Source organism: Pungitius pungitius, chromosome 2 (genome assembly GCF_949316345.1).
Source record: "Pungitius pungitius chromosome 2, fPunPun2.1, whole genome shotgun sequence".
NCBI classification, from domain to species: Eukaryota; Metazoa; Chordata; class Actinopteri; order Perciformes; family Gasterosteidae; genus Pungitius; species Pungitius pungitius.
In genome coordinates this window covers 22,160,351-22,187,644 of record NC_084901.1, presented here as the reverse complement: position 1 = coordinate 22,187,644, position 27,294 = coordinate 22,160,351, and the positions used below count along the sequence as shown (strand labels likewise).

General features: G+C 43.2%; 3 protein-coding genes across 3 annotated transcripts; 1 reads left to right on the top strand and 2 right to left on the bottom strand.

Annotated features, from left to right (window-relative positions):
- Positions 1–41: 41 nt before the first annotated feature.
- On the top strand, positions 42–6,820 carry ankrd13d (ankyrin repeat domain 13 family, member D). The gene is made up of 16 exons (XM_037460696.2): positions 42–989; positions 1,106–1,241; positions 1,327–1,451; positions 1,668–1,713; positions 2,346–2,489; positions 2,607–2,796; positions 2,977–3,043; positions 3,277–3,358; positions 3,517–3,578; positions 3,673–3,803; positions 3,903–4,060; positions 4,346–4,459; positions 4,652–4,824; positions 4,932–5,011; positions 5,596–5,835; positions 6,300–6,820. Exons 1-16 carry the CDS (start codon positions 894–896, stop codon positions 6,361–6,363), a joined length of 1,908 nt encoding a protein of 635 aa, XP_037316593.1. The 5' UTR covers positions 42–893; the 3' UTR covers positions 6,364–6,820.
- LOC119210558 (signal-transducing adaptor protein 1-like) lies at positions 6,605–10,608 on the bottom strand. Its single transcript, XM_037460698.2, has 10 exons — positions 10,280–10,608; positions 10,046–10,117; positions 9,648–9,761; positions 9,463–9,519; positions 8,596–8,792; positions 8,378–8,509; positions 8,193–8,262; positions 8,009–8,111; positions 7,743–7,931; positions 6,605–7,459 (listed from the first exon to the last, which is right to left on the bottom strand). Exons 1-10 carry the CDS (start codon positions 10,379–10,381, stop codon positions 7,311–7,313), a joined length of 1,185 nt encoding a protein of 394 aa, XP_037316595.2. The 5' UTR covers positions 10,382–10,608; the 3' UTR covers positions 6,605–7,310.
- Positions 10,609–13,515: 2,907 nt separating this feature from the next.
- LOC119210281 (paired box protein Pax-5-like) lies at positions 13,516–14,967 on the bottom strand. Its single transcript, XM_062558707.1, has 6 exons — positions 14,925–14,967; positions 14,669–14,834; positions 14,011–14,208; positions 13,893–13,933; positions 13,715–13,819; positions 13,516–13,520 (listed from the first exon to the last, which is right to left on the bottom strand). Exons 1-6 carry the CDS (start codon positions 14,965–14,967, stop codon positions 13,516–13,518), a joined length of 558 nt encoding a protein of 185 aa, XP_062414691.1.
- Positions 14,968–27,294: the final 12,327 nt, after the last annotated feature.

The following is a 27,294-nucleotide window of genomic DNA, read 5'->3' as shown; positions in this document are numbered from 1 at the left end:
AATCTGAAAATATAGCGACTCCAAAAATAAATAACTCTGCAGCAGCTGTCACTCACGTCCACGCGTCGTGGCGAAGCTGCGTTTTGCAGAGGAACACAGCAGACTTTGACAGATGTGGTCAGGTTTCATGATCATTAGCCGTGGGTGTGGGGGGAATCGGCAGTAGCTGTCACCTACAGCATATCGGATGCCCCCCCCCCCCATCGAGTGACCTGGATGTGAAACTGCAATAAGGGCCGATCTCTCTTTATTTTGACACACCGCAACAACGCTGCGATACTGACGGGGGTGGCTGCAGCAACGGCGGGGGAGCTAACGTTAGCCTACTTTACCAGCCGGCGATTTCACGTGCGTCTAAATATGTGTTTTGTCATTTAAGAGTCACAGTACATCGTGTGAGAAAATTAACGCAATTTGGAGGTTCCTTTTTGGTCGGCTGAAATAGTTGTTCGGCTTCGTGAACAATGGAACGCAGGTGCCAAGATGAGCAGAAAACAATGTTGTTATTAGCCAGTTAGCTGATGTTAGCTCTGCTAGCCAACGCTTAGTTAACGTTAACTAACGTTACATCAAATTAGTGGGCTGAGTTAGCTCGGCTAGCTCAGCCCACTAACTTAATAGGAACACCTGGTATTGTGGTTCGTTGGCTGTTCAACGTAAGCGTGTTGGAAACAGTTGCCCAGTGACAGGCTTTTGAAGTGAAACACTTTGGGCGTATAACTCATTTTCTCCAGTTAACTAAGCTAGCCTAAGCTAAGCTAGCTAGCTAGTTGACTGACTGTGCTGAGCAGCGCTGAACTCGTTGCTACGGTCCGCCGTGGTGTCACCGCAATCTTCTAGCTGCGGAAGTCGAATCGCAAACATAGCTTTGCTATCGTCAAACTGTCAAGCGGATGACTGCCATGGCGGAGGAGGGAGCCTTTCCTCTGCACCTTTTGGTGTGGAACAATCAGTACCTGGAGCTCGATCTGGAGCTGCAGAAGAAAGAGGTGAGTCGCGGTGGGGGGATTATCGTGTAAACGATGCTTGACGTGTTTTCACAGATGCATTGCTCGGTTTGCACACTGCAATGCGCTGATGCCGCATGGCTGTTTCGGTTCTGCAGCAGGACGTGGAGCGCCTGGATCCAAGAGGGCGCACCCCGCTGGAGCTGGCCGTGTGTCTTGGCCACTTGGAGTCAGCCCGGGTCCTGCTTAGGCACTCTGCAGACCCGACACACAATAACGCGCAGGGATGGACCAGTAAGTGCTCTGCTGTGCATCTCATTCGCGAGCCCTTAGGAAATAACATGCACTCACTGGCATTCCGTGTGGATGTGTGTTTCAGTCTTGCAGGAGGCGGTGAGCACCGGGGACCCCGAGCTGGTCCAGCTGGTGCTTCAGTACAGAGACTTCAAACGGGCCACAGAGAGATTGGCGGGCATCCCAGAGCTGCTGAGCAAATTGAGACAGGTGTATATTTTTCTTAACAGTTAATCACTTTATCAAATAGGTATAAAACCCCTCCAAGATTCAACCCTTTATGAGGTTGCACATCAACCACACCTTAAAGTGATTCTGATAAATATGTATGTTCCCGATATGTCCAGAGTCTCCGGCATGACCGAACACAGGCGACAAAAATATAAGACAACGTGTAATTGAACAAGTTTTCTTGGTCTCTTGCAGGCACGAGACTTCTATGTGGAGATGAAGTGGGAGTTCACCAGTTGGGGTGAGTATGTTTTCTCAGACGTCAGTTTCAGCACCAGAGTAGATGGACAGCTCCCCGGCACCATCTGTGGCTCAGTTTCAAGCATTAGACTAAATTTAAGACAGGGCAGGTTAATCTCATTTGAACCCTCTACAAGTTACTGACCCCCTTCCTAAGGCATTGTCTGTAATGTATTGAACAGGAATAATCAATTATGAAGGGTGTTCTCCTGGATTACTTTCCCTTCTGTAATCTACAGAAGATTACCATATATACAGTTATATTTTTACATCTTAAAACTTTAGTGTCTATCCATTATTTTAGTACTTTGAGATCATTTTAGCTCTCTAGAGCAGTCTCAATGTTTTTGATTTTATTTGCATATTGATCAATACCACGACTGCAGGGATGTCACTGAACTGCTTGTGCATTGTCTGATTTATGTTGTAGAATTTTTAAATACCTTTTTTTATTTAGTGTATAATCACTGACTCCATCTACAAAGAAAGTATTCATTAGTTACAGCACAATGTAGGAAACTAGATTTAGAAAGAATTCCACAAAACATTGCATCCTACCAGGTAACTCCGTACTATAACCAATGTTCACTCGTCCGTTCCCTCTTTGAGTTCTTTTTTTGCCTCCCGTCTCAGTCCCTTTGGTGTCGAAGGTTTGTCCCAGTGACGTCTACCGGGTGTGGAAGAGTGGCTCGTGCCTCCGCGTTGACACCACCCTCCTGGGCTTTGAACACATGACCTGGCTGAAAGGTCGACGCAGCTACATCTTCAAGGGCGGAGGTGTGTGTGTGTGTGAACAACATGAAACAACTAACTGAACATTGAATGAAAACCTGACTAGGCCCACATTGGAGGCCTCCAACCAACTCTGCTAAATGTTTTGTGCGCTCCTGTTAGATGAAGGCGCCGTAGTGATGGAGGTGGACCACGAGAAGCAAGTGGTGTACACCGAGCCGCTGGTGTTGTCGCCCCGCGACGCGCCCTCTCTCCTGGCAGCCATGCAGCCGTCGCAGGAGAACACAGCCCAGCGACTCACGTCGCCCGTCGTCTCCACGCACCTCAACACGCGCAACATCGCCTTCGAACGGTAACGAGCGGAGGCTGCTCACAGGTCTCTGAACTAGAAGCCTTTCGTCGACATCCCACTGGCTCGCTATTTATCACATGTACACGCGGCATGCTGTGGCTCTCTGCGATGGACAATAAACAAATACCGATAATCTCTGTGTGCCGAGAGCCCTTTTACTTTTTCTCTTTCCTTGTTTAGGAACAAGTCGGGAATCTGGGGCTGGCGTTCTGAGAAGAGTGAGGCGGTCAGCGGCTATGAGGCGAAAGTAAGTGCTATGGGGTAGACACAAAGATCAGTCCACTTGGAAGTGAGTTTTAGACCATTAGTATTTGTTTTTTTGAGGATGGATTATTGTGGATTAATAAATGTTACAATACAGGCAGTCCTAATATACGGTGTGCTCCGTCCCAGATAGACTGGGAGAGACTCGTCACCTGTACACAACCCACAACCCTTTTTCATGTTTTTACTTCATTAAAGTGTACTTTTTGCATGCAGGTTTACAGTGCCACCAATGTGGAGCTGGTGACTCGGTCGAGGACAGAGCATCTATCAGACCAGGATAAGTCGAGGAGCAAAGGTGATGCACATACACAATAACACCCACTAAGTCCTTGATTTGCTCTTATAAGTCTAAAATTGGGCAAGGATCGTCATGTAAAATTAGTGTTATTGGGCCAGATAATAACCAAAGCATAAATTAATTGTTGATGATCTCCCTACATTATTCCCACTCAGGCTTAAAGACTCCTTTGCAGTCCTTCCTGGGGATTGCTGAGCAACACACAGCTCACAATGGAGTAAGAGTTTAGATTAACTCTGCACCCCTCTTCAACACCCGCAGCTCTCTTTGATGACCACCGTCTCTTTTAATTCTCTCCGGGTTTCTTTCAGAGTAATGTGTCCCAGTGTGCCAGCCCTCACAACCCCACGGCCATCACGGCCGAGGAGTACTTTGACCCGGAGTTCAACCTGAACAGCAGGGACATCGGACGTCCCGTCGAGCTCACCAGCAAAGTCCAGAGGTACGGTACCAACAACCGGCAGCACCTGAAGCTCTCACCGTGGACCAGTTTGCTCAAAACTCTCCCGTCTTGTGTGCTCCAACTTGGCGTCCCCTCCAGGTTTAAAGCGACACTGTGGTTGAGTGAGTGTCACCCTCTCTCCTTGGCCGAGCAAGTGACGCCCATCATCGACCTCATGGCCATCTCCAACGCTCACTTCGCCAAGCTGCGTGACTTCATCACCCTGCGCCTGCCGCCAGGCTTCCCCGTCAAGATAGGTGGGTTACGAGAGGTTTCCTGTGTGGAGATACACCAATGCCTTGGTTTGATTACACCTTGTAACACGCCTACACATCGATTCTCTACCATTGTAGTTCTGTAGTTCTTCAGCTGTATTTTAACAAAGGGACATGCTAGAACTAAAATAATAAGAGCTGCAGGCTTTATTCTGCCGTCATTTTTATGCGCGACTCTTTTTTTGGGGGGGCACTCATGCTTTCATCCCCACTGGTTTTACTGGAATAATCCGCCATTTAAAATCTCTCAAATTCTTACTCTCCCAGAGATTCCCCTGTTTCACGTGTTGAATGCCAGGGTGACTTTCAGTAACCTGTGTGGCTGCGACGAGCCGGTCAGCTCTGTGACCGTTCACCCGCCAGAGGGCCCAGAAGAAGCTGGTAAATATATGCTTGTTATGAACTCAATAAGATAGCTTTAATTAATATCCAGCAACATAATTCCACATTTTTTTACAGGAAAACTAGAGTAATTGTGCAAAATAATGTAATTATAACATGGTGGTTTTTCCGCATAAACCACCTGAAAAAAATAAAAAGGCATACCTTTTACTTGCGGCTACCTTCACCCAGGTCGAGCTCCATCCCCCATCCACTGTGACGTGGACCCCTCGGTGTTTGAGCCCCCCGCTGACTACACCACCCTGGGCCCGGGGCGCAGCGAGCCGATGAGGGACGAGGACGACAACCTGCTGCAGTTCGCCATCCAGCAGAGCCTGCTGGACGCCGGCACGGAGAGTGACCAGGTCGCAGTCCAAGAACTCACTGTTACACGGCAGATGTGGGAATTTGTTATTTGCCTTTTACATCCAAAGCCGGTGGTTTAACATCTTTTTTTTGTGTGTTTTTTAAGGTGACTATCTGGGAGGCCCTGACCAACAGCCGCCCAGTGGCCCAGTCTCCGCCGTTCGAGGACGACTCTCAGCTTGAGAGGTGAGCTCGTCTCCGGACTCTCGTTTCCTTTACAGGCAGATTCACGCTGCTCAAACTGCAGAGAACTGTCTTAAATGATTTGCTCAGATTAATAATAACTGTAGTAAGGCAAATATCAACCACTCAAACCAGTGATTTAAATATTCTTTTTTTGTGTCAGTCATTTTCTTAATTCATTTTTCGCTTGTTTTTATCAAATTTAATGATGAAAAATCAATTATAGAAGAGCTTGAGGCTGTCATCCACTTCAATTCAGTTGACCCCAGGCAATCTTTTGCGGGGTTTGTTCTAAATTAGGACATAAGTAGTGGGTACTGTACAACCATCATGCGTTTTTTTTCTCATGTCTATTCACAATTCCCTTTTATAAAGGGAAACCCCTGGCTAGTGAAGTCATTTAATTAAACGTCTCAAAATAGAGTTCTGTGATTAGCTTCTTCTTTCCACCCTCTTTTGGGCACAGCAACTCCCAGGCATCCTGTCATGGAGCCCAGCAGGGGAACTTCCCTAATAAGACATCTCTCCCTCTCTTTGTTCTGATATGACACTTCAGTCTCCATTTCATCATGTATTTATTTCCTCAGGGCAATTCAGGAGTCTCTGACCATCTCACTGGCCAGCAGAGAGGACCCGACTGAACCCTACCCGCCGGCTGCCGTCTCCCCGTCTGACCCCGGCACAGACCCCGCCGCCAACTCGCCGTTCTCCTTCGGCACGGTGGCTGATCCGCGGTTGTCGGGACACTTTGGTGCGGCGTCGAGCTTTGACGAGCAGCTGCGTATCGCCATGGAGATGTCGTGCCGGGAACAGGAGGAGATGCACAGGTGAGGCGGGTGGGTAACGCAAAGGGGATCGTTGGGACGGGCTTATCTGCGGCGGATTGAACCCTGAACACCGCCACCCTGGACACAGCCAGTCGGTGCACCCACTGACCTGCATCTCTTTGGACGGTGGAAGGGGGCCACAGCAGCGGGAGGAAGGACACCCACACGCCCACACCACATGAGTGGTCCTTGGATTATCGCCGTTTGATGCAATGCAGCCACGGCTGACTCATTTGCAGGCTGTTCGACAAAACAATCGGACGATTTTGTTTTCATTCAAGGCCGATTTTCTGTTGTTTAACTTTTAAAACTAAATAATGAATTGCAATAAACTCTTCTCTGGAACTGGATTTAAAGTGGAGATTTTTTATGCTTAAAGAGTGGGGGTAAAATTCCAGCATTAATGACATGAAAGTTACAGGGCAGACGTGGTTCTGACCGCTTTATTTCCTTTTCTGCCTCAGGAAGCAGAAGGAGGAAGAGGACGAGCTGGAGAGGATCCTGCAGCTGTCCCTCACTGAGAAGTAATGTCATGACCACAACAACAGCAGATAATTTATTCTGTTTTTTAGTTTTTTTGAATCCTGAGATGTTAAGTTAATTCTGAGATATTTTGTTTGTCTTTCTACAACGAGGGCTGCTACAATAGATTGTAAAGGACCAGAATATAAGAAGCGGGAGGTTGCATAAGAATATCAAGATAAATAGGAGGAGCCACTTAGTGAACGCACTACGGTGAAAGGAAGAGACAAATTAGAGGGAGTCTTTGTTTTTCTTTTTTATTGAATATTTTTCACAGTCTTGGTGTCTTTGAGTGACGAATGACCCTTACACTTAAATCTTATATATGTTTCATGATAATTAGAAAAAACAAGAAAATACAATCTCAATGGAACAACTTATAAAAGAAATATGATAACATTTTAAACATTTATGTTGGCTTACACCTGTGTGAGAAAAAATAAAGAATAATGATCATCCTGGATTTGTATTTGGTGCTTTTGAAAGTGAACACTACATTATGAGAATGTGTAGTACATTTGGATTATTCTTTCATATCATAAACGGTACAATCAATAAAATGATTCCAGACTTTTTCAGGGGGGAGGGAAGCTGTTAATAATAATTAATAATAATGTTAATAATGGCATGCCTAAAACAATGCATTCAAATGGAAGGGGTCTTAAACTTAAACAGCTTTGGGGTCCAGATTCAGAAGGTGATCCATGTCTTGTTAGTTTTATTTTTAAATTTGTATTATTTATAAATGATTTGATTATTTACTAAAAGTAAGCAATGAATTCATTCAATCACTTTATGACAGTTGGTCGTTGAAGGACCAACCTGATCTGCACTCTACTACCCCTACGTTCAGAGATGGATGAACTTTTTATTTTTTGATTTGAATTCATTTTGACAAACTTTGTCAATGGTATTGCTGTCAGAGTCCTGATCGAACAGCACACAGTAAAGCCTCAGTCTGCTGCACTGTCTGCGCTCCACTCTGCTGTGCCCGACTTCTTCCAGTGGTTGTTCTTTGTTGGGGTGTTCCACATATCAGTTTCATTGTATACGTTTTCCTTCCGTAACTTTAAAACATCCCGAAGCTCTCCGTCCAACCGAACTGGTTGAGAAACACAAATTAACTCATTTAGAACGACCTTACTCACGCATATGCACACATGTATGCACTTTCTGTTGGCTGGTGCACTTTTTGTATTTTTAACTTGACTAACCCATAGCTTTAGATTACTAACCCATAGCATTATATTTCATATTTGTATCTTATTCATGCACTATGTTGTCTATTGTCGTCATGCACCAACCGCCAAGTCAAATTCCTTGTACGTCTTGGTTGTAAAGCTGTTATTGGGCTAATGTTAAAGCGGATATCCAGTCACACTCACCCAGGTTTAGGTTGTGAACATCAGGACACTGATCCTCAGGAAGAACATATTCATCCTCTTGTTTAGGAGGTGGAAGTGGCGGAAGCTCTTCTCTTGTCTGTGAGCGCAGCATCGGTGCCACTTGTGCTTTGGGTATTATTTTAGCTACAGGTGGGGTTATGCTGATATACTTTGGAGCACCTGAAGGATCTATTGAACACACACACAAACATTGTTAGGAGTTGTGCACCTGCCCGTTGAGAGTGTAACGGCGGCGCTCTTCTCACCGATGCAAGTGTCGTAGGGCTGACATGCCAGGAAGGGGTGAAGACGGTACTCCGTCTTTTTAATGAAGTACTCAAGTACCTCATTCAAGGAGGAGACCAGCACCTACACGGAGGAGGAGCCATGATGACAAGCAAGGAGAAATAAGATAACTTATTTAGTTATATAGTTTTATAGAGCACTTACCGGCGTGTCCAGTTCAATGACAAACCCAGAGTCGGTGGAGGTCACTCTAAAGTTCCTCATGACTGGCCCACTGAAACACAAACAACAAAAGGATCGTTTCCTCGTCCACTGAACTTTGCGTTGTGGATTGAAACATGTAACCTCATTATAATAAATCCCTCTATGTTGGTAGATTTCAGACTGACCTGGGCATCGGTTGTCTGAGGGTGAGGGCGTAGTTGTTGGTGAGGGTGGACGGGCGGAGGATAATGCTTCCGCACTCTGGGTTTTCCTCCAACATTTTCTCAGCCTCCAGCCGGGTCACGCTGAAGAAACACCTGCAGGGATCAAAGAAAAAAGAAGAAAAAAAACATGTGGCGTTTCCTCGTCGACAGGGAAGGCAGGCGGTGAAGAGGCAACTTACGTGGGCAGCTCGGGGGAGCCGCAGTCGAGCTTGTCTTCAGCTGCTGTGGTTGCTCGGGGGGGCGGGAGGAGGAAGGGTGGTCGCGGTGGGAGGCGTGGACACACCTTCGGGGGGGTTCTTCTCCTCTCCTGATCCAGAGCACTCTGCAGCAGCAACATCTGGCCCGGCAGCAGCTGCATGTTGCTGGGGACCTCTTTCTGTGGGCGGAAAGATTTACCTTAGAAGACCTTTCTCTTTGCTCTCAACACAGAAGTAGCACAATCTGCATTCTGAGCTTATTTATCATTAACCAGGAAATCCTTTTACTCGACAGCGGTGTGAAATCATTGAACGGGACATTTATTAAATGCATGCCAGCATGGAGCAGAGCTGACACACAAACAAGACATGCATCAAGATTACTCCAAGGATCCTTCTTTCGGGTTTGAGTTATATCGTCTAAGGTGACAAACATCTGGGAGGGCTGGATCAGCTCCCTGTGGTCACCTCCACATCAAAGAGCGATGGGATTGTTATTCATGATTGAAGGAGGTGGAAGAGAGACATTTTTTTACCCCTAAGCAATAAAGCTTCACAACACAAGTTCCTTGGGAAAATACGCAGATCCTGGTTCACAAATTACTGTTAATCTCAGAAACACCATGTATCACTTCAAGAAGACACAGACCTTCTGTCCTCTTAATTCTGTTTCATACACAGAGGATGAATGTGTAAAAAACACGAATGACACAAAATAAAATTATAAAGAAAAAGCCGTTCTAAAAGTTCTGCTGTTGCATCCCCTTTTTTGTGCTTGGTTAAAAACTTGGTCATTAAGCTTGTTTTTTCTATTCCTGAACATCAACGGTCTTATTTGTGTTTGCTTACTTTGACGATGGTCAAGATGTAACCTCTCCACTCTTCTTCTGTGTCACAGTTGTCTATCTGTAGACGCACAAACCAAAGACATTTTGGTTGTTTTTCACATTCCTTAAAATCTTTTTTAATAAATCCCCCCCAAAAATGTTGTTAGATGAATGCTCGACTGAAAAGAAGAAAGAAAAAAAGCTCACCTTAAGCTGCATGTCTTCCGTGTGTAATTTGAGAGTGAAGATGGTTGGTGTTTTCCTGTACGGAGAATCCAGCTCTATGGACTTTAGCTTCTCCAGGTCCACCTTCTCTGCGTACTGACAAAGGCAATAGAAGAAAAAATCCTCACTATCAGACACCTTGCAGATCAATAAAATATCTAGTAATGATTTCAAATAGGAGGGACTTTGAGTCTTTATAAGAAAACAATATCAGATTGTGCACTTTTTTTGTCATTCTCTTTCTATAAGCCCTTTAACAGTGATGTTTACCAGGCTTAACAACACTCATTTTAAAGTGAAAAGTAAATGTTTAAGAATATGTTACGTGTCTGCATTGTTGCTTGTGAAGCTCATGATAGAAGAGGTAACCGTTTGCTCACCGTCTCTTGTGTGTCATCTTTGTACAGAAAGAGCGTGGCTCCTCGGAGCTCCCCGTAGTACTCCTTGAAATCCTGAAAATCCCAAATTTTCATTTTTGATGTTTTATTCTCGTCAAAGACTTTCAAATACATCAGAATTCAAGGAAGTCATAAAACCTCACACATACATGTGTAACATGTATTACTCATGGAGTCCTCTTTTTTTCCATCCACTTTTCCCAACTTCATGCTCACCTTCTCTTTGGTGAGTTTCTTCAGCAGGTGTCCAGAGTAGTACAGCGGCAGATCGGTGATAGTCGCCCTCCTCTTGTGAACAACTCTTGCAAGCAGAGACATTTTGCTGCTAAATCAACGTGCTTTGACCGGCTTGGATTGGTTCAGCTTCGGCTCACTTATCTTCGGTTTGCATACAGCGTCCAAGAAGCAGAGCAGTTGGGTCCTGAGAAGGTTTAGTTCCTTGTTGATTCAGTGATGAATTACCTATGAGTCACATATGTGATGATTATTGGTCTATGAACTTGATAAGCTCCTCCAGCCTTTTTCCTTTAGACTTAGAATGAGGAAACGCGGCAGTGATTTATGAACAAGGAAGTGGTTGGTATAAAAATGTCTAAAAGAAATTGACCGTTAGACTTTGGACCGAGAAGAAACGCCGAACCAGAGGCAACGAAGCATGCAAGCGCTTGAACACACTAGATTACTAGATTAATTATTTATTTCATGCACATGCTTTCAGAGTGATGGATTCAGGGAGATTTCTTGTGTGAGAAATGAGGAAAGTATGTAGTGATACCTTTTCTAATTGGTCCAATTCTTAATGAATTAGGTTTTTAAAATATTTTTAAAAGATGATGAATTGAGCCGCCTGAAGGGTTTGGTCAACCAGAGGACCAGGAGAAGCAGGAGCAACCAGCTGTTCCAGTACAGCTGACATCCCCGATAACCACGCTTTGGGTGGAAAAGAAAGACATCAGCATCCTAAATGAGAGAAAAAGACTAATTTTGTCCCGTTTGAGGAAGTTGTGAATGAATCGTTGCCTTTTAATTTGGGCTTTTGCATGTGGCTTGTTGCCACTTTAGAAAGAAAAAGAAATAAACATTCTGTATCACTGGGATCGAGAGAAGATGCTGACATCACAGAGGGATGTACTGTACCGATTCAATCCTAAATATAAATAAAAGGCCACTTTGATGAAAAAAGCATGTTGAACTCTTCTAGAAGTCGTAAGTTAAGGACATTCATCTGTCGAATTCTTTTATTCAATGCAACTATAATAAACCTAACCATTGTGTCACTTACTGAGGAAAGTGCCAGGAGAAATAAAAGTACACAGGTCATCCCCAACCATTTCTCTCGACACACACGTTCATCTTGTGCTTCAACTCATAGTGTATTTATACAAAAGAGATCAGAACTCAGAATTGAGCTCTAATGGGCTGATACATGAAACATGACACAAAATATGACCCCAAAATAAAGGAAATATGAATGATTTGCTATTACATGACTCATTACATGACTATGACTACAACATAGTTGCAGCTAACAATGGATGAATCGATATAACAGCAGCAGCAGTCCTTGAACTCACCACTGCTGCTGAGTGATGGACACGGTAGACAATTATCTTCATCATAACCGTTATCGGCTGGACTACGGCAGCCCACTAGTGATGGGAGGACTGGAGTAAGTTATCCCATCTGTGTGTGTGTGTGTGTGTCAGTGAAACCTGCTGGAGGCCGAGCTGTGCTTCCCATGTGTGTCTGTATACGTACAACTTCATTTCATCGGTGTCCAAACTTCTAACTTATGTGAAACCAACTTAATCAACCTGTTTATAAAGTTTTAGTTTTAGAAAAGAAACATCATTTAGATCTTGAGGAATGACTCCTCAGAAAAACAATCTTTTACTCACTTATTGAGATTATGCTGAAAGCCGGTGTATCTGCATTCCTCACCCTTTGCATTGTGTCCTTGGTTAATGTAAATAAACATTTAAACAGTAGCTTTACCATTAGTTAATTTCTTCATTTGTAGAATCCTTATGGCTACGACTTGAAATTTAGTGCCTACAGGTCATTTCCACGACAATATACAGTGTTTTAATGAAAAACACTTAAACCGCTTTCAGGCCATCCACAGGCCCGGCTCATGTTACACCACAGACTGAGCTCTTTGTTTCGGGTCCTCTTGGGTTTTAATCAGGACCAAAAATAAAACCCCTCTTGGTTGCTTCTGCACTCGGGCCACTGTTCTCCCAGCAACAGCGGCTTGCCTCATCATGACGGCTGGGGAATTGGCTGCACAACTAATGCATTAAAACAGCTCATCACATTAAAAACCGCTCATTTGTTAGAGATTGCTGGACAGTGCGCTGTGCAAACTTGTTGATATTGTTGCTTATATTCGAGCAAATGTTGCCCCCTGCTGTTAAAAGCTTCTACTAGATTTGTTGCTATAATGAGGCTCGTTTCAATTCGGCCAAACATCCCGTGAAGAAAATATGATTTTCCGCCTTCTGTCTCTGCAGTGTTCTTTGACCCCCCGGGTTCCTCTGGCATCTCCCATCTCCTTTAATGCCTCGTGCCGGAGGGGAGGCCAGGGAGACGCACACTAAGGAGAGAAAACCGTGATTGTTTTCCATCACGGGGCCCCTAACGATGCTCTCCCTCAAACACTCGCTGTGGAGCTAATGGCCACATGGGTGGCAGGGATGGCTGACAATATGTCAGACTGATGAAGCTCTGTTGTTGAGGCTGAAACAACAGAGCGTGCGTATGTTGTTTGACTCCAAATGGTGTAAATGAAACACAGAACATGCAGTTTAACGTTCCAGTTTTATTTTAACATGTTTGTAATCGTGATTTGTGCTTCTAAACTGATGTCAGCTATGTTGGAATAATCAGGAGGTCTTCCGCAGCACTGTTCAGCTAAAATAAGAACCTAAATAAGAGGACAAAAGAGAGAAACATACTCAGGGTCAACTCGCATAGAGTATAAGTGATCACGTTTTAATGCAGACTGACCTAAGAGGTCTGGATGATGATTAGCTGGCAGAGCAGGGCAGAAGGTCAGGCTGGAGATGGAGGTGAGGCCAGGGTTGGACCATCTCCAGGCTTCATTACAGGAGAACGGCTGGTTGCGGTACACGCAGCGGGAGACGTCCCCTCCTGGAAAACCAAACTGCTTCTGCTCACTGTCCCTGTTATTTCCCTCCCTACCTCCGTCCACTTTTTCTAATTGGTACCATGACAAAATACATGCATTTGTGTGATGCATATTAATCCATTCACAACGTCCTTATTTAATGGTCGCAGTGATGGAAGAGTGGAGGTTTAATCGGGCCTCTAACGAGAGGCCGAGGGCGAGGAAATGTTCCGCATATACATCCATGCACATTTTGTTTGTGTTGAAGAACACGTGATGACAGAAAAGGGGAGCTGCTGACGGCACGAAAAATGTGGGCTGACTAAACTGTGTATGATGAGTTGAAAAGCAGATTGAAACACAAAGGTTAAATCTCTGAAAAAACTTTATTTGTCAGGTTTTCCAATTTGGAAACAAGTAGTTGTGTTAAAGAGTTAACTATCAAAACAATGCAAACAAATGAACATGTATACATTTACTTTAAAAAACAAAGTAAACCCATTCAAAGACCCATATTTTACCTTCCCAATGTTTGCCGCATTTTCTGATTCCCAGAATTCCACTAATGGAATAGGTGGACTCACAGGAATAGGCGTTTCCCGTGGCAATAGATGATGCTGATGATACTGCAGGGTCAAAGGTCAATGTTAGATGACATTCAAAAACACACAGATAGGAACGAGTAGATAAGGGTCCTACCGGCTTCAAACGACTCAGACTGTACTTGGTTTCTGATGATCCTGTAAAGAGAAGGATCTCAACTCATTTAAATGGTCTCTGCTGTCAAGCACACAAACAGACACATGCTCATCTATACCTGTTGATGGAGCTGATGCTAGGTACGCCATCACGGTTGCACACTTGCTCCAGCAGCAGCTTGTCTCGGATCTCCCAGGCGAACATGTTGGGATTTGTGTGTTTCAGATGAAGGATCTTCTGCACAACTCTAGGAGTGGCCACTTTGGGTTTGGAGCCTCCAATCACCCCCGGTCTGATGCTTCCTGTGTCATTGTACCTGCATTTTACAAGTTTAACTAATTACCCTAAGAGAAAGTTTGATAAACATCAAAATTCATATCAATATAGTATCTCTTTATGCCAAATAAAGAAGACATACTTTTGGTTTACTTACATACCTTACCATACATACCAACTATACACCAAATAAAGAAAGAACATGTAAAGAATGGATCAAATAACAAGACAACTGATGATCTTTGGATTCAAATTTAACATTCATGGAGCCATTATATATTTTAGATACTCCATAGGCTCCAAATATGATGAAATTTGGTATTCTACAGACATTAATGTAATTTCAAAACGATTACATTTTTAATCAAGTGGTGCTCAATGTCCTGTTACTTTGTTTTGCAATGCATAATATTATTTAAATGCAAAAGTCACCCAAAATCTGCTTCGAACCACTTTTGTGGTCCATAATCCATAAAACTTAAAAAAACAGCTTTCTTTACCTGGTCAGTAGCTTGCTGACACAGCCGTGACTGACGCGCAGGCGGCGGGAGATCTCACAGGGACGCACGCCACCGTGTGCCATCTCCACGATGCGCTGTCTCACCACGGAGGGCAACGGGTGCCCGTTAACGAAGACTCCGCCGAGCTGGTTAACCCTGCCATACCCTGAGGACCGGGGCCAATCAAAGAAGCACGTCGTTTTCTCCATATATGAACCCGTGATCGGGGTCGGTCGACTAGTAACCTTTTACTTACCGTGCGTAACGGTGAGCGGCACCTGTCCGCAGTGTGCGTCCATCACGGACTGACTCCAAGTCAATGGCCCAATCCTGGTAAACGTCTCTTTGTTTTGTATAAAGCTATATGCGGGAAACGTGTGCTCATTCAAACAGATACAAACGTGTTATTAGGAGAGCATTTTTCAAATGTGGTCGTGGTTCGGAGGGGCAGAAGTGTCCCCTGTGCACCTGAGCGGTGAGCAAGGAGAGCCTTTGATTGGTCGCGCGTGCACGGATGCACACGCTCCATTATTTTCCCAATGCGCTGACCGCAGATGTAGTTGGGGTCATGGAAATATAAGGAAATCGATAAATACGTTTCTGATACGATGGGCTGTTCAGTATAGACCTCTGATCTATCAACGCACGGAAATTAACTAAAATGATGGAATTAGTCATCAAAGCCATTGGTCAGGTGTACGTTTTTTAGTTGTAAAATAGAATTCCCACAAAAAGGCAAAGGAATGACCCCGGCAAAACAAATAGTATGATCTGAAGCAGTGTTGGGAAAGCTCACTTTCTACATGAACAAGTTCAAAATTTAGTTAACAAATTTTAAAATGAACTAGTTCAGTTCATAGTTCAAACTTTTATACTATTATTTTTCGAAATGATTGCCACAGCCCACAGAGCACAGCAATTATTTTATCAGTTTTAACACTGAAGCTATGCATCAGATTTAATTTCCAATTTTGAATCCTTATCCAACCAGGGTTCACATTAGCATTGAGGGGACAGCTTTTCCCCTTTGTTGCATTAATGTTGCTGTCCATTCACTCCACACTAGCAGCAGCTGCAGCGTTCACCCCTACAGTACATTCTCAAACCCATGCTGCTTGAATGGTCTTAATATAAGGAATAATTAAAAGAAAAACTGGACGGTAATCATTAAGGTGCAAATGTTTGCAAAGAAAGGCCAGATTCCTCCCATCCTCATCGACCTTGTCAGTAACTTCATAAAACTCTTAAATTATTATACGCCGCCTCTTTGCTACACGCAGCTGTCGCCTCCATGCATTTCTTTTTTTTTTTGATGACGCATGCGCGGTGCGACACTGGAGGCTGGTGTTGCCAGATTGGGTGTTTTTTCCGTTACTTATTAAGGCGCGTTTACGGTGTGTTTTCTATAGAAATCTGGCACCCTATTGAACGATATTAACCTGAAAGAACGCGCCGTTCACAGACACCAGAATGAACGAGTTTACAGTAACGTTCATCGGGCATTAATACAGTACGTTCAGTTCACGTTCGCCCTACTATCGTTCAATGAACGTGCAACACTGCCTGGGGGCTGCATTATGACACAGGCTGAATTGACAGCGCTCCGAGCTTCTTTTACTTGGTCAATCCGAATCCTGACTTGCAAATATGGAGAATGACAAAGAGGGCAAGAACTTCTACATCCCCAGTAACAACCGGACAGGGCTTGAGGAGTCCTTTTGAGTACCCACAGTATAATTTGGCAGACCCGTGGCTATTCGGACTGCTGGCGCTGATGTGCAATCGCTTTCCCATCAAGTTGCTGACACTGTTGGTCACAGCTCAGGACAAGAAGCTCCGGCAACCTAACCTTTGAATATATATTTATATTGGATAGTTGTTAAATATTCATTCTCACATCTGTCCTACTGCTTTTGTTGTTTCTTATCTTTTGAATGGTTATTTGTATTTACGCTATGACCACCAGAGTTAAATTCTATCTATGCGTAGGTATAGATAGAATTTGACCAAAAATTAGGTTTAACAATGTATCATAACATTTTATGATAACCTTCAGTTCTTATCCCTTATACATTGAAAGCACACTTATATGAACTGCAGGTTATTAATTAATACCTTTATATTTTTATCATAGCAGTAGTACAATAATTGCCTACCACAAATGTCTGAGAGAAGATGTTATTCTTGTGTTAGCAACATTAAAGTTAGAATTTTCATATTGTCATCAAATAACTGAATCAGCTGCAATCTGAAGGTGACTATTCTTTATAAATTATTTTCTCATAAACGTATGCCTTGCATTTCAACAACGGATCTGAGCAGTTGCTCCAATACTGCCCGTGGGCTTTCTTTTATTCATTTCCTTTACTCTATTGACCCTTAATTCAATTTCTGCATTCAACATAAAACATGAAATCCGCCTGTTGTCTATTTCAACATATTCCGGTTTTCTAATCCTGATTTTATATTGTATTCTTGTTAATTGGATTAATCTAGATCTACTACACAGTCAACTGTCTGTCCTCATATGGAGGTCAAGTTTGTGTCGTTCTCAGGATTGGATTGGCCTAATTTTCTCCCCTCGGGTGACCTGGCTGTGATGCAGCAAAAGCTTTCTGTCACAGCTTGGAAAGAAAATGTCATTACTGATTTCTCTAATTTGTTATTTTAACTAAACCATAGCATCATTATCCGTGAACCAGAACATACAGTTGGTGAGCCTATTCCTAAAAGTCTATGACCCTCAAAGACCTCATTGGCCAATTTGTCTAGTTGTCATGGTCTGCAGTTATATTACATTTCTATGTCCACTGTGAAACAATGTTTTCACCATGAAGGATGTCAATGTCACTGATGATCCACCATTTTGAATCCCCTGCTAGGATGAGCTATTCAGTTTAAGGCAGTCTTTGCTTAACGCTCCTGATCTTGAATCTAGAATCGATTGCTCTTCCTTAGTGTCCCGGGTGTTGTTGTCTCACGGCTGAATTTTTTGGGTTGAATATTGTAACCGTCATTTCTTTTGCGGCTGAATATTTTAACAGTGCTTTTTTTTAGGTTGAATTTGTTTGCGGTGTTTTAATGTTGAAAAACATTCAGGTACATCATTTCAATGCGTAAATATTCAGTGCTAGAAATCCAATCACCTTTTTATTTTAACCCCCGATGACACAGATTTACTTCCATAGACCGAACTCCTCCCAGGGATTAAACCCGATTCTTTTCAAAATCACTCAGTGTGATCTTGAGACCGTAGGCTCTAGAAATTGCATGTGTAAGCATTGAACCCCTGAACACAGCCTAATTTTTTCATAATTTTTGAAGATTAGGGGGCGCTGCATTTAATCTTTGAAGATGTGCCTTTTTGGCATATTTTAATCATCTTCATAATTTTCATAATTTCATAATCTTCATAATTTCATAACTTTCATATTTTATGATTTCTTATATGTAGTTGTGTCTTTGTATACTTATTTCATCTTTGGGTTATGGGGCGCTGCATTTAATCATTGAAGATGTGCCTTTTTGGCATATTTTCATAATTTTCATAATCTTATATGTAGTTGTGTCTTTGTATACTTATTTCATTTTTGGATTAGGGGGCGCTGCATTTAATCATTGAAGATGTGCCTTTTTGGCATATTTTCATAATTTTCATAATCTTCATAATTTCATAATTTCATAATCTTCATAATTTTCGTAACTTTCATAACTTTCATAATCTTATATGTAGTTGTGTCTTTGTATACTTATTTCATCTTTGGATTAGGGGACGCTGCATTTAATCATTGAAGATGTGCCTTTTTGGCATATTTTCATAATCTTCATAATCTTCATAATCTTCATAATTTCATAAATTTCATAATTTCATAATTTCATAATCTTCATAATCTTCATAATCTTCATAATTTTCATAATTTTCATAACTTTCATAACTTTCATAATCTTATATGTAGTTGTGTCTTTGTATACTTATTTCATCTTTGGATTAGGGGACGCTGCATTTAATCATGGAAGATGTGCCTTTTTGGCATATTTTCATAATCTTCATAATCTTCATAATCTTCATAATCTTCATAATATCATAAATTTCATAATTTCATAATTTCATAATCTTCATAATCTTCATAATCTTCATAATTTCCCCATACTGTATATGGGTAGACATATATGGGGGGAAACGCATTGGCTAGGTTCAGAGTTCAGGTTCCATTTCCTCGCCCTTTCTCCCTGGTGATGTTTCTCAGTGAAACAGACTCTGGCACAGACTGAGCAATTAAGTTTGAAGTTTAAGGCCCTGTTAGTTGCCAGTGAGAGAGGGTTTGTTCTTTTTTTCAGTATGTAAGTACCCTTGTATTTAACAATGAAGTCAATTAAACTTTATATTTGTGTCTGACATCCATCACTGCTGCAGTGGGTTAAAAAGGGAAGGCAAAGACTCACACATGGTCTCACACTGTCTCACAGACGGTCTCACACTCCCTCAGAGACTGTCTCACACTGTCTCACAAACTGTCTCACAGATGGTCTCACACTCTCTCAGAGACTGTCTCACACTGTCTCACACACTGTCTCACACACTGTCTCACAGACGGTCTCACACTCTCTCAGAGACTGTCTCACACTGTCTCACACTCCCTCAGAGACTGTCTCACACTATCTCACACACTGTCTCACAAACTGCTTCAGAGACGGTCTCACACTCTCTCAGAGACTGTCTCACACAATCTCACGCACTGTCTCACACACTGTCTCACACTCCCTCAGAGACTGTCTCACACAATCTCACACACTGTCTCACAAACTGTCTCACAGACGGTCTCACACTCCCTCAGAGACTGTCTCACACTGTCTCACACACTGTCTCACACACTGTCTCACAGACGGTCTCACACTCTCTCAGAGACTGTCTCACACAAACTCACACACTGTCTCACAAACTGTCTCACAGACGGTCTCACACTCCCTCAGAGACTGTCTCACACTGTCTCACAAACTGTCTCACAGACAGTCTCACACTCTCTCAGAGACTGTCTCACACTGTCTCACACACTGTCTCACAGACAGTCTCACACTCCCTCAGAGACTATCCCACACTGTCTCACAAACTGTCTCACAGACGGTCTCACACTCCCTCAGAGACTGTCTCACACTGTCTCACAAACTGTCTCACAGACGGTCTCACACTCTCTCAGAGACTGTCTCACACGGTCTCACACACTGTCTCACAGACGGTCTCACACTCCCTCAGAGACTGTCTCACACTGTCTCACAAACTGTCTCACAGACGGTCTCACACTCTCCCAGAGACTGTCTCACACTGTCACACACACTGTCTCACAGACAGTCTCACACTCCCTCAGAGACTGTCCCACACTGTCTCACACTGTCTCATAGACGGTCTCACACTCTCTCAGAGACTGTCTCACACTGTCTCACACACTGTCTCACAGACAGTCTCACACTCTCTCAGAGACTGTCTCACACAGTCTCACACACTGTCTCACACACTGTCTCACAATGTATCATAGAGGTTAGGTTTCATGACATTTGTGTCAATCACCCGCAGGGCAGATGACCATCAGCTCAAATGCAGTTTGTGTATAAGAGTAGTCTTCCAGGTGACTCATAGTCACAAAAGAATGCTCCAAAGCATGCTGAGGTGTTATTCTCCTTTCAGCATCTGAATCGAGCAACATTTGAAGGAGATTTAAAAATGCCTCTTCGTCTTTTTGGCATATTTTCATAATTTTCATAATCTTATATGTAGTTGTGTCTTTGTATACTTATTTCATTTTTGGATTAGGGGGCGCTGCATTTAATCATTGAAGATGTGCCTTTTTGGCATATTTTCATAATCTTCATAATCTTCATAATCTTCATAATCTTCATAATCTTCATAATCTTCATAATTTCATTAATTTCATAATTTCATAATTTCATAATCTTCATAATTTTCGTAACTTTCATAACTTTCATAATCTTATATGTAGTTGTGTCTTTGTATACTTATTTCATCTTTGGATTAGGGGACGCTGCATTTAATCATTGAAGATGTGCCTTTTTGGCATATTTTCATAATCTTCATAATCTTCATAATTTCCCCATACTGTATATGGGTAGACATATATGGGGGGAAACGCATTGGCTAGGTTCAGAGTTCAGGTTCCATTTCCTCGCCCTTTCTCCCTGGTGATGTTTCTCAGTGAAACAGACTCTGGCACAGACTGAGCAATTAAGTTTGAAGTTTAAGGCCCTGTTAGTTGCCAGTGAGAGAGGGTTTGTTCTTTTTTTCAGTATGTAAGTACCCTTGTATTTAACAATGAAGTCAATTAAACTTTAATATTTGTGTCTGACATCCATCACTGCTGCAGTGGGTTAAAAAGGGAAGGCAAAGACTCACACATGGTCTCACACTGTCTCACAGACGGTCTCACACTCCCTCAGAGACTGTCTCACACTGTCTCACAAACTGTCTCACAGACGGTCTCACACTCTCTCAGAGACTGTCTCACACTGTCTCACACTCCCTCAGAGACTGTCTCACACAATCTCACACACTGTCTCACAAACTGTCTCACAGACGGTCTCACACTCTCTCAGAGACTGTCTCACACAATCTCACACACTGTCTCACAAACTGCTTCACAGACGGTCTCACACTCCCTCAGAGACTGTCTCACATAATCTCACACTGTCTCACAAACTGTCTCACAGACGGTCTCACACTCCCTCAGAGACTGTCTCACACTGTCTCACACACTTTCTCACACACTGTCTCACAGACGGTCTCACACTCTCTCAGAGACTGTCTCACACAATCTCACACACTGTCTCACAAACTGTCTCACAGACGGTCTCACACTCTCTCAGAGACTGTCTCACACGGTCTCACACACTGTCTCACAGACGGTCTCACACTCCCTCAGAGACTGTCTCACACTGTCTCACAAACTGTCTCACAGACGGTCTCACACTCCCTCAGAGACTGTCCCACACTGTCTCACAAACTGTCTCACAGACGGTCTCACACTCTCTCAGAGACTGTCTCACACTGTCTCACAGACGGTCTCACACTCTCTCAGAGACTGTCTCACACTGTCTCACACACTGTCTCACAGACAGTCTCACACTCTCTCAGAGACTGTCTCACACAGTCTCACACACTGTCTCACACACTGTCTCACAATGTATCATAGAGGTTAGGTTTCATGACATTTGTGTCAATCACCCACAGGGCAGATGACCATCAGCTCAAATGCAGTTTGTGTATAAGAGTAGTCTTCCAGGTGACTCATAGTCACAAAAGAATGCTCCAAGGCATGCTGAGGTGTTATTCTCCTTTCAGCATCTGAATCGAGCAACATTTGAAGGAGATTTAAAAATGCCCTTTTGTCTTCCAAATCAACCTCATCAATTGCCTTTGAATAGTCGTCTACTGCTTCAGCCAAATTTCCAACATGGTCGAATAGCCACTCTGACAATTGCAGCTGATTATCATTTTGCTCCTTGTACTCTTCTGGTGTTTTTAGTGTCCATTGTGAATTGGCAGAGCAGAGATTTCTCTTGAAATACTGCTCAGTGTCTCTTCCAGCATTTAGCAGGTGGTCTTGTGGCTGACCCAGGAGACAGCAAAGAGTTTTCATTATGTCGTATGTTGATTTTCCATGGAAGATATGGTGGCTGAAAAACATTGCTCCCAAGACACATCCCAGTCCCCACATGTCAATGGCTTCTGATATGGGGAGGCCCAAGGACACTTCTGGTGCTCGGTATGCACAAGGTTGCATAATCATTCCTTCCGTCACTTCGGAGGCCGGAATGGCCAAACCAAAGTCAATTAATTTCAACTTAAAGGGCTGATCTTGGTGGTTGACAAGCATAATATTTTCAGGTTTCAGATCTGTGTAAAGGAGGCTGATATGCTTTAACGCGTTAAATGCCACAAGTAGCTGACGAGTTATGGGACGGATTTCATTAAGAGTCAATGGTCCCCCTCGCTGTACCACCAAATCGTAAAGGCTCCTGTCTAGCAACTCAAAAGAGATGCAACACATGTCATCGACTAGGAAAGTGTCCAAGAATCTTACCAAGTTGTTTTTCTCTGGGTCAAGGGTCCTGAGCATTTCCAGCATCTCTACTTCATAGGTGTATTCATCAACGTTTTGGAGGACCTTTATGGCTGTTTTCTCGTTTGTTTTCAAATTGACACACTTGAGTACTTTGCCAAAACTTCCTTCTCCAACACACTCCAATACTTTGTATTGTACAGACTTGTTGCAGAGTATTGAAATCTCTTTTTCCTCTGATGGTTGCAGTGAGGTTGGAGTTCCACAGCTGGATCCTATGCAGTGTGCTTCCTCGGAACTGGAGTTGTCTATGCTTGAGAAAACATCTCCTGAGTCAGTTGTTTCCATGTTGTATTCGTAATCGGTGGAATATTCATAACATTCGTCCAAATCACACGCAGGGCAGACAACCATCAGCTCAAATGCAGTTTGTGTATAAGAGCTGTTGTGAGCGTAGTCTGCCAGGTGACTCATAGTCACAAAAGAATGCTCCAAGGCATGCTGAGGTGTTATTCTCGTTTCAGCATCTGAATCGAGCAACATTTGAAGGAGATTTAAAAATGCCCTTTCGTCTTCAAATTCAACCTCATCAAATGCATTTGAATATTTGTCTACTGCCTTAGCCAAATTTCCGACATGGTCGAATCGCCACTTTGACAATTGCAGCTGGTTGTCATTTTGCTCCTTGTACTCTTCTGGTGTCTTTAGTGTCCATTGTGAATTGGCAGAGCAGAGATTTCTCTTGAAATACTGCTCAGTGTCTCTTCCAGCATTTAGCAGGTGGTCTTGTGGCTGACCCAGCAGACAGCAAACAGTTTTCATTACGTCGTATGTTGATTCTCCATGGAAGATATGTTGGCTGAAAAACATTGCTCCCAAGACACATCCCAGTCCCCACATGTCAATGGCTTCTGATATAGGGAGGCCCAAGGACACTTCTGGTGCTCGGTATGCACAAGGTTGCATAATCATTCCTTCCGTCACTTCGGTGGCCGGAATGGCCAAACCAAAGTCAATTAATTTCAACTTAAAGGGCTGATCTTGGTGGTTTACAAGCATAACATTGTCAGGTTTCAGGTCTGTGTAAAGGAGGCCGATATGCTTTAACGCGTTCAATGCCACAAGTAGCTGACGAGTTATGGGACGGATTTCATTAAGAGTCAATGGTCCCCCTCGCTGTACCACCAAATCGTGAAGGCTCCTGTCTAGCAACTCAAAAGAGATGCAACACATGTCATCGACTACGAAAGTGTCCAAGAATCTCACCAAGTTGTTTTTCTCCGGGTCAAGGGTCCTGAGCATTTCTAGCATCTCCACTTCATTGGTGTAATCATCAACGTCTTGGAGGACCTTTATGGCCGTTTTCTCGTTTGTTTTCAAATTGACACACTTGAGTACTTGGCCAAAAGCTCCTTCTCCAACACACTCCAATACTTTGTATTGTACAGACTTGTTGCAGAGAATAGAAATCTCTTTTTCCTCTGATGGTTGCAGTGAGGTTGGAGTTCCACATCTGGATCCTATGCAGTGTGCTTCCTCGGGCCTGGAGTTGTCTATCATTGAGAAAACATCTCCTGAGTCAGTTGTTTCCATGTTGATTTCGTAATTTCTGGAAAATCCATAACATTCGTCCAAATCACACGCAGGGCAGACGACCATAAGCTCAAATGCAGATTGTGTATAAGAGCTTCTGTGAGCGTAGTCTGCCAGGTGACTCATAGTCACAAAAGAATGCTCCAAGGCATGCTGAGGTGTTATTCTCGTTTCAGCATCTGAATCGAGCAACATTTGAAGGAGATTTAAAAATGCCTCTTCGTCTTCAAATTCAACCTCATCAAATGCATTTGAATATTTGTCTACTGCGTCAGCCAAATTTCCGACATGGTCGAATCGCCACTTTGACAATTGCAATTGGTTGTCATTTTGCTCCTTGTACTCTTCTGGTGTCTTTAGTGTCCATTGTGAATTGGCAGAGCAGAGATTTCTCTTGAAATACTGCTCAGTGTCTCTTCCAGCATTTAGCAGGTGGTCTTGTGGCTGACCCAGCAGACAGCAAACAGTTTTCATTACGTCGTATGTTGATTCTCCATGGAAGATATGTTGGCTGAAAAACATTGCTCCCAAGACACATCCCAGTCCCCACATGTCAATGGCTTCTGATATAGGGAGGCCCAAGGACACTTCTGGTGCTCGGTATGCACAAGGTTGCATAATCATTCCTTCCGTCACTTCGGTGGCCGGAATGGCCAAACCAAAGTCAATTAATTTCAACTTAAAGGGCTGATCTTGGTGGTTTACAAGCATAACATTGTCAGGTTTCAGGTCTGTGTAAAGGAGGCCGATATGCTTTAACGCGTTCAATGCCACAAGTAGCTGACGAGTTATGGGACGGATTTCATTAAGAGTCAATGGTCCCCCTCGCTGTACCACCAAATCGTGAAGGCTCCTGTCTAGCAACTCAAAAGAGATGCAACACATGTCATCGACTACGAAAGTGTCCAAGAATCTCACCAAGTTGTTTTTCTCCGGGTCAAGGGTCCTGAGCATTTCTAGCATCTCCACTTCATTGATGTAATCATCAACGTCTTGGAGGACCTTTATGGCCGTTTTCTCGTTTCTTTTCAAATTGACACACTTGAGTACTTGGCCAAAAGCTCCTTCTCCAACACACTCCAATACTTTGTATTGTACAGACTTGTTGCAGAGTATTGAAATCTCTTTTTCCTCTGAGGGTTGCAGTGAGGTTGGAGTTCCACATCTGGATCCTATGCAGTGTGCTTCCTCAGGCCTGGAGTTGTCTATGCTTGAGAAAACAACTCCTGAGTCAGGTGACTTCATGTTTCTTTCGAAATTGCCCATCAGCTCAAATGCAGTTTGTGTATAGGAGCTTCTGTGAGCGTAGTCTTCCAGGTGGCTCATAGTTACAAAAGAATGTTCCAAGGCATGCTGAGGTGTTATTCTTTTTTCAGCATCTGAATCGAGCAACATTTGAAGGAGATTTAAAAATGCCTCTTCGTCTTCCAATTCAACCTTATCAATTGCCTTTGAATATTTGTCTACTGCTTCAGCCAAATTTCCGACATGGTCGAATTGCCACTTTGACAATTGCAGCTGATTATCATTTTGCTCCTTGTACTCTTCTGGTGTCTTTAGTGTCCATTGTGAATTGGCAGAGCAGCGATTTCTCTTGAAATACTGCTCAGTGTCTCTTCCAGCATTTAGCAGGTGGTCTTGTGGCTGACCCAGGAGACAGCAAACAGTTTTCATAACATCGTATGTTGATTCTCCATTAAAGATATCCTGGCCAAAAAACAGAGATGCCAAGACACACCCCAGTGCCCACATGTCAATGGCTTCTGATATGGGGAGGTCCAAGAAAACTTCTGGTGCTCGGTATGCACAAGGTTGAATAATCATTCCTTCAGTCACTTCAGAGGCTGGAATGGCCAAACTAAAGTCAGTTAATTTCACCCTGAACGGCTCATCTTGGTGGTTAACAAGCATAACATTTTCAGGTTTAAGGTCTGTGTAAAGAATGCCGATATCCTTTAGCGCGATAAATGCCACAAGTAGCTGACGAGTTATGGGACGGATTTCATTAATAGTCAATGGTGCCTGTCGCTGTACCACCAAATCCTGAAGGCTTCTGTTTAACATCTTGAAGGTGAGGCCAGTCAGAGGACTGTGAAACTGTCTGTATTCAAAATGATAGACTTGAGTTCACTGTGCTTCTTCTGCTTGTCTTCTTGTTGTTCAATGTTCAACTTCAGAGCTGAATGACGTCATCAAGTACCACGTGATGGCATTGATGTTCAACGGCCATAATACCCGGATGTTACTCGCCCCGCCCACGGGCATGCATCGGAGCAGGCTTGTCAGTTCTTGTGAGAGCCAAATATCCCAGTATTTTCGAAGTTTATAAATACTACTATATTTAAGTAACGGAATGTAATTTGATAACTTATTTAAGACGAGAATGTAGTTGTTAAAGCAACATTTCTGCGGTTGGTTTGTCAACATTTAGCCTTCGTTACAAATTGCTCCGTGGATGTCGGAGATGTGAGGTGGAGTTAACGGACCGCCAGACCCTCCAGCACCTGGCGGTCAGTTCATTTCAGCCTGTAGAGAGCAGCCTGTTTTCGGCAAGTCTTCTGTGAAATGCTCGTCTGGTTTTCACGTCTCCGTAGCGGTTATACATGAGATATAACTATAACTGGGCTCAATCTTCATAACTTTTAATGTGGTGACTGATGTTTTTCACCGGTAACGTTACGTCTGTTGAAGTGCAGAGTTTAGATTCATAACTTCATATTTAAATGTAGCTTTGACGTCTTGTCTGTATCCACAGAGTGCAGCTTGTTTTTGTTTATCATTGTGCATTAAAACTAACGATGTTTTAATCAAAGACATGAGGAGACCGTCATTGATACTCTAAACCGGCAGCAGGACTTCAGCTTCAAAGAAACTATTTAATGTCTGGTCAGCTGGTGCATATGCTTGAACATGTTCTTTTTTATTTCATTGTTTGAAAATGTAAATATAACTGTAGCCCTATTG

Coding starts and splice junctions, on each gene's coding strand:
- ankrd13d (XM_037460696.2), top strand. CDS start 894: ATGACTGCCATGGCGGAGGAGGGAGCCTTTCCTCTGCACCTTTTGGTG. Junction 1,242..1,326: donor TAACGCGCAGGGATGGACCA/GTAAGTGCTCTG, acceptor TGTGTGTTTCAG/TCTTGCAGGAGGCGGTGAGC. Junction 3,804..3,902: donor CTCACCAGCAAAGTCCAGAG/GTACGGTACCAA, acceptor CGTCCCCTCCAG/GTTTAAAGCGACACTGTGGT.
- LOC119210558 (XM_037460698.2), bottom strand. CDS start 10,381: ATGTCTCTGCTTGCAAGAGTTGTTCACAAGAGGAGGGCGACTATCACC. Junction 9,762..10,045: donor AAGATGACACACAAGAGACG/GTGAGCAAACGG, acceptor TGCCTTTGTCAG/TACGCAGAGAAGGTGGACCT. Junction 7,460..7,742: donor TGTTCACAACCTAAACCTGG/GTGAGTGTGACT, acceptor TTTCTCAACCAG/TTCGGTTGGACGGAGAGCTT.
- LOC119210281 (XM_062558707.1), bottom strand. CDS start 14,967: ATGGACGCACACTGCGGACAGGTGCCGCTCACCGTTACGCACG. Junction 14,209..14,668: donor GTCAGCAAGCTACTGACCAG/GTAAAGAAAGCT, acceptor TGTAAAATGCAG/GTACAATGACACAGGAAGCA. Junction 13,820..13,892: donor GTCTGAGTCGTTTGAAGCCG/GTAGGACCCTTA, acceptor TTGACCCTGCAG/TATCATCAGCATCATCTATT.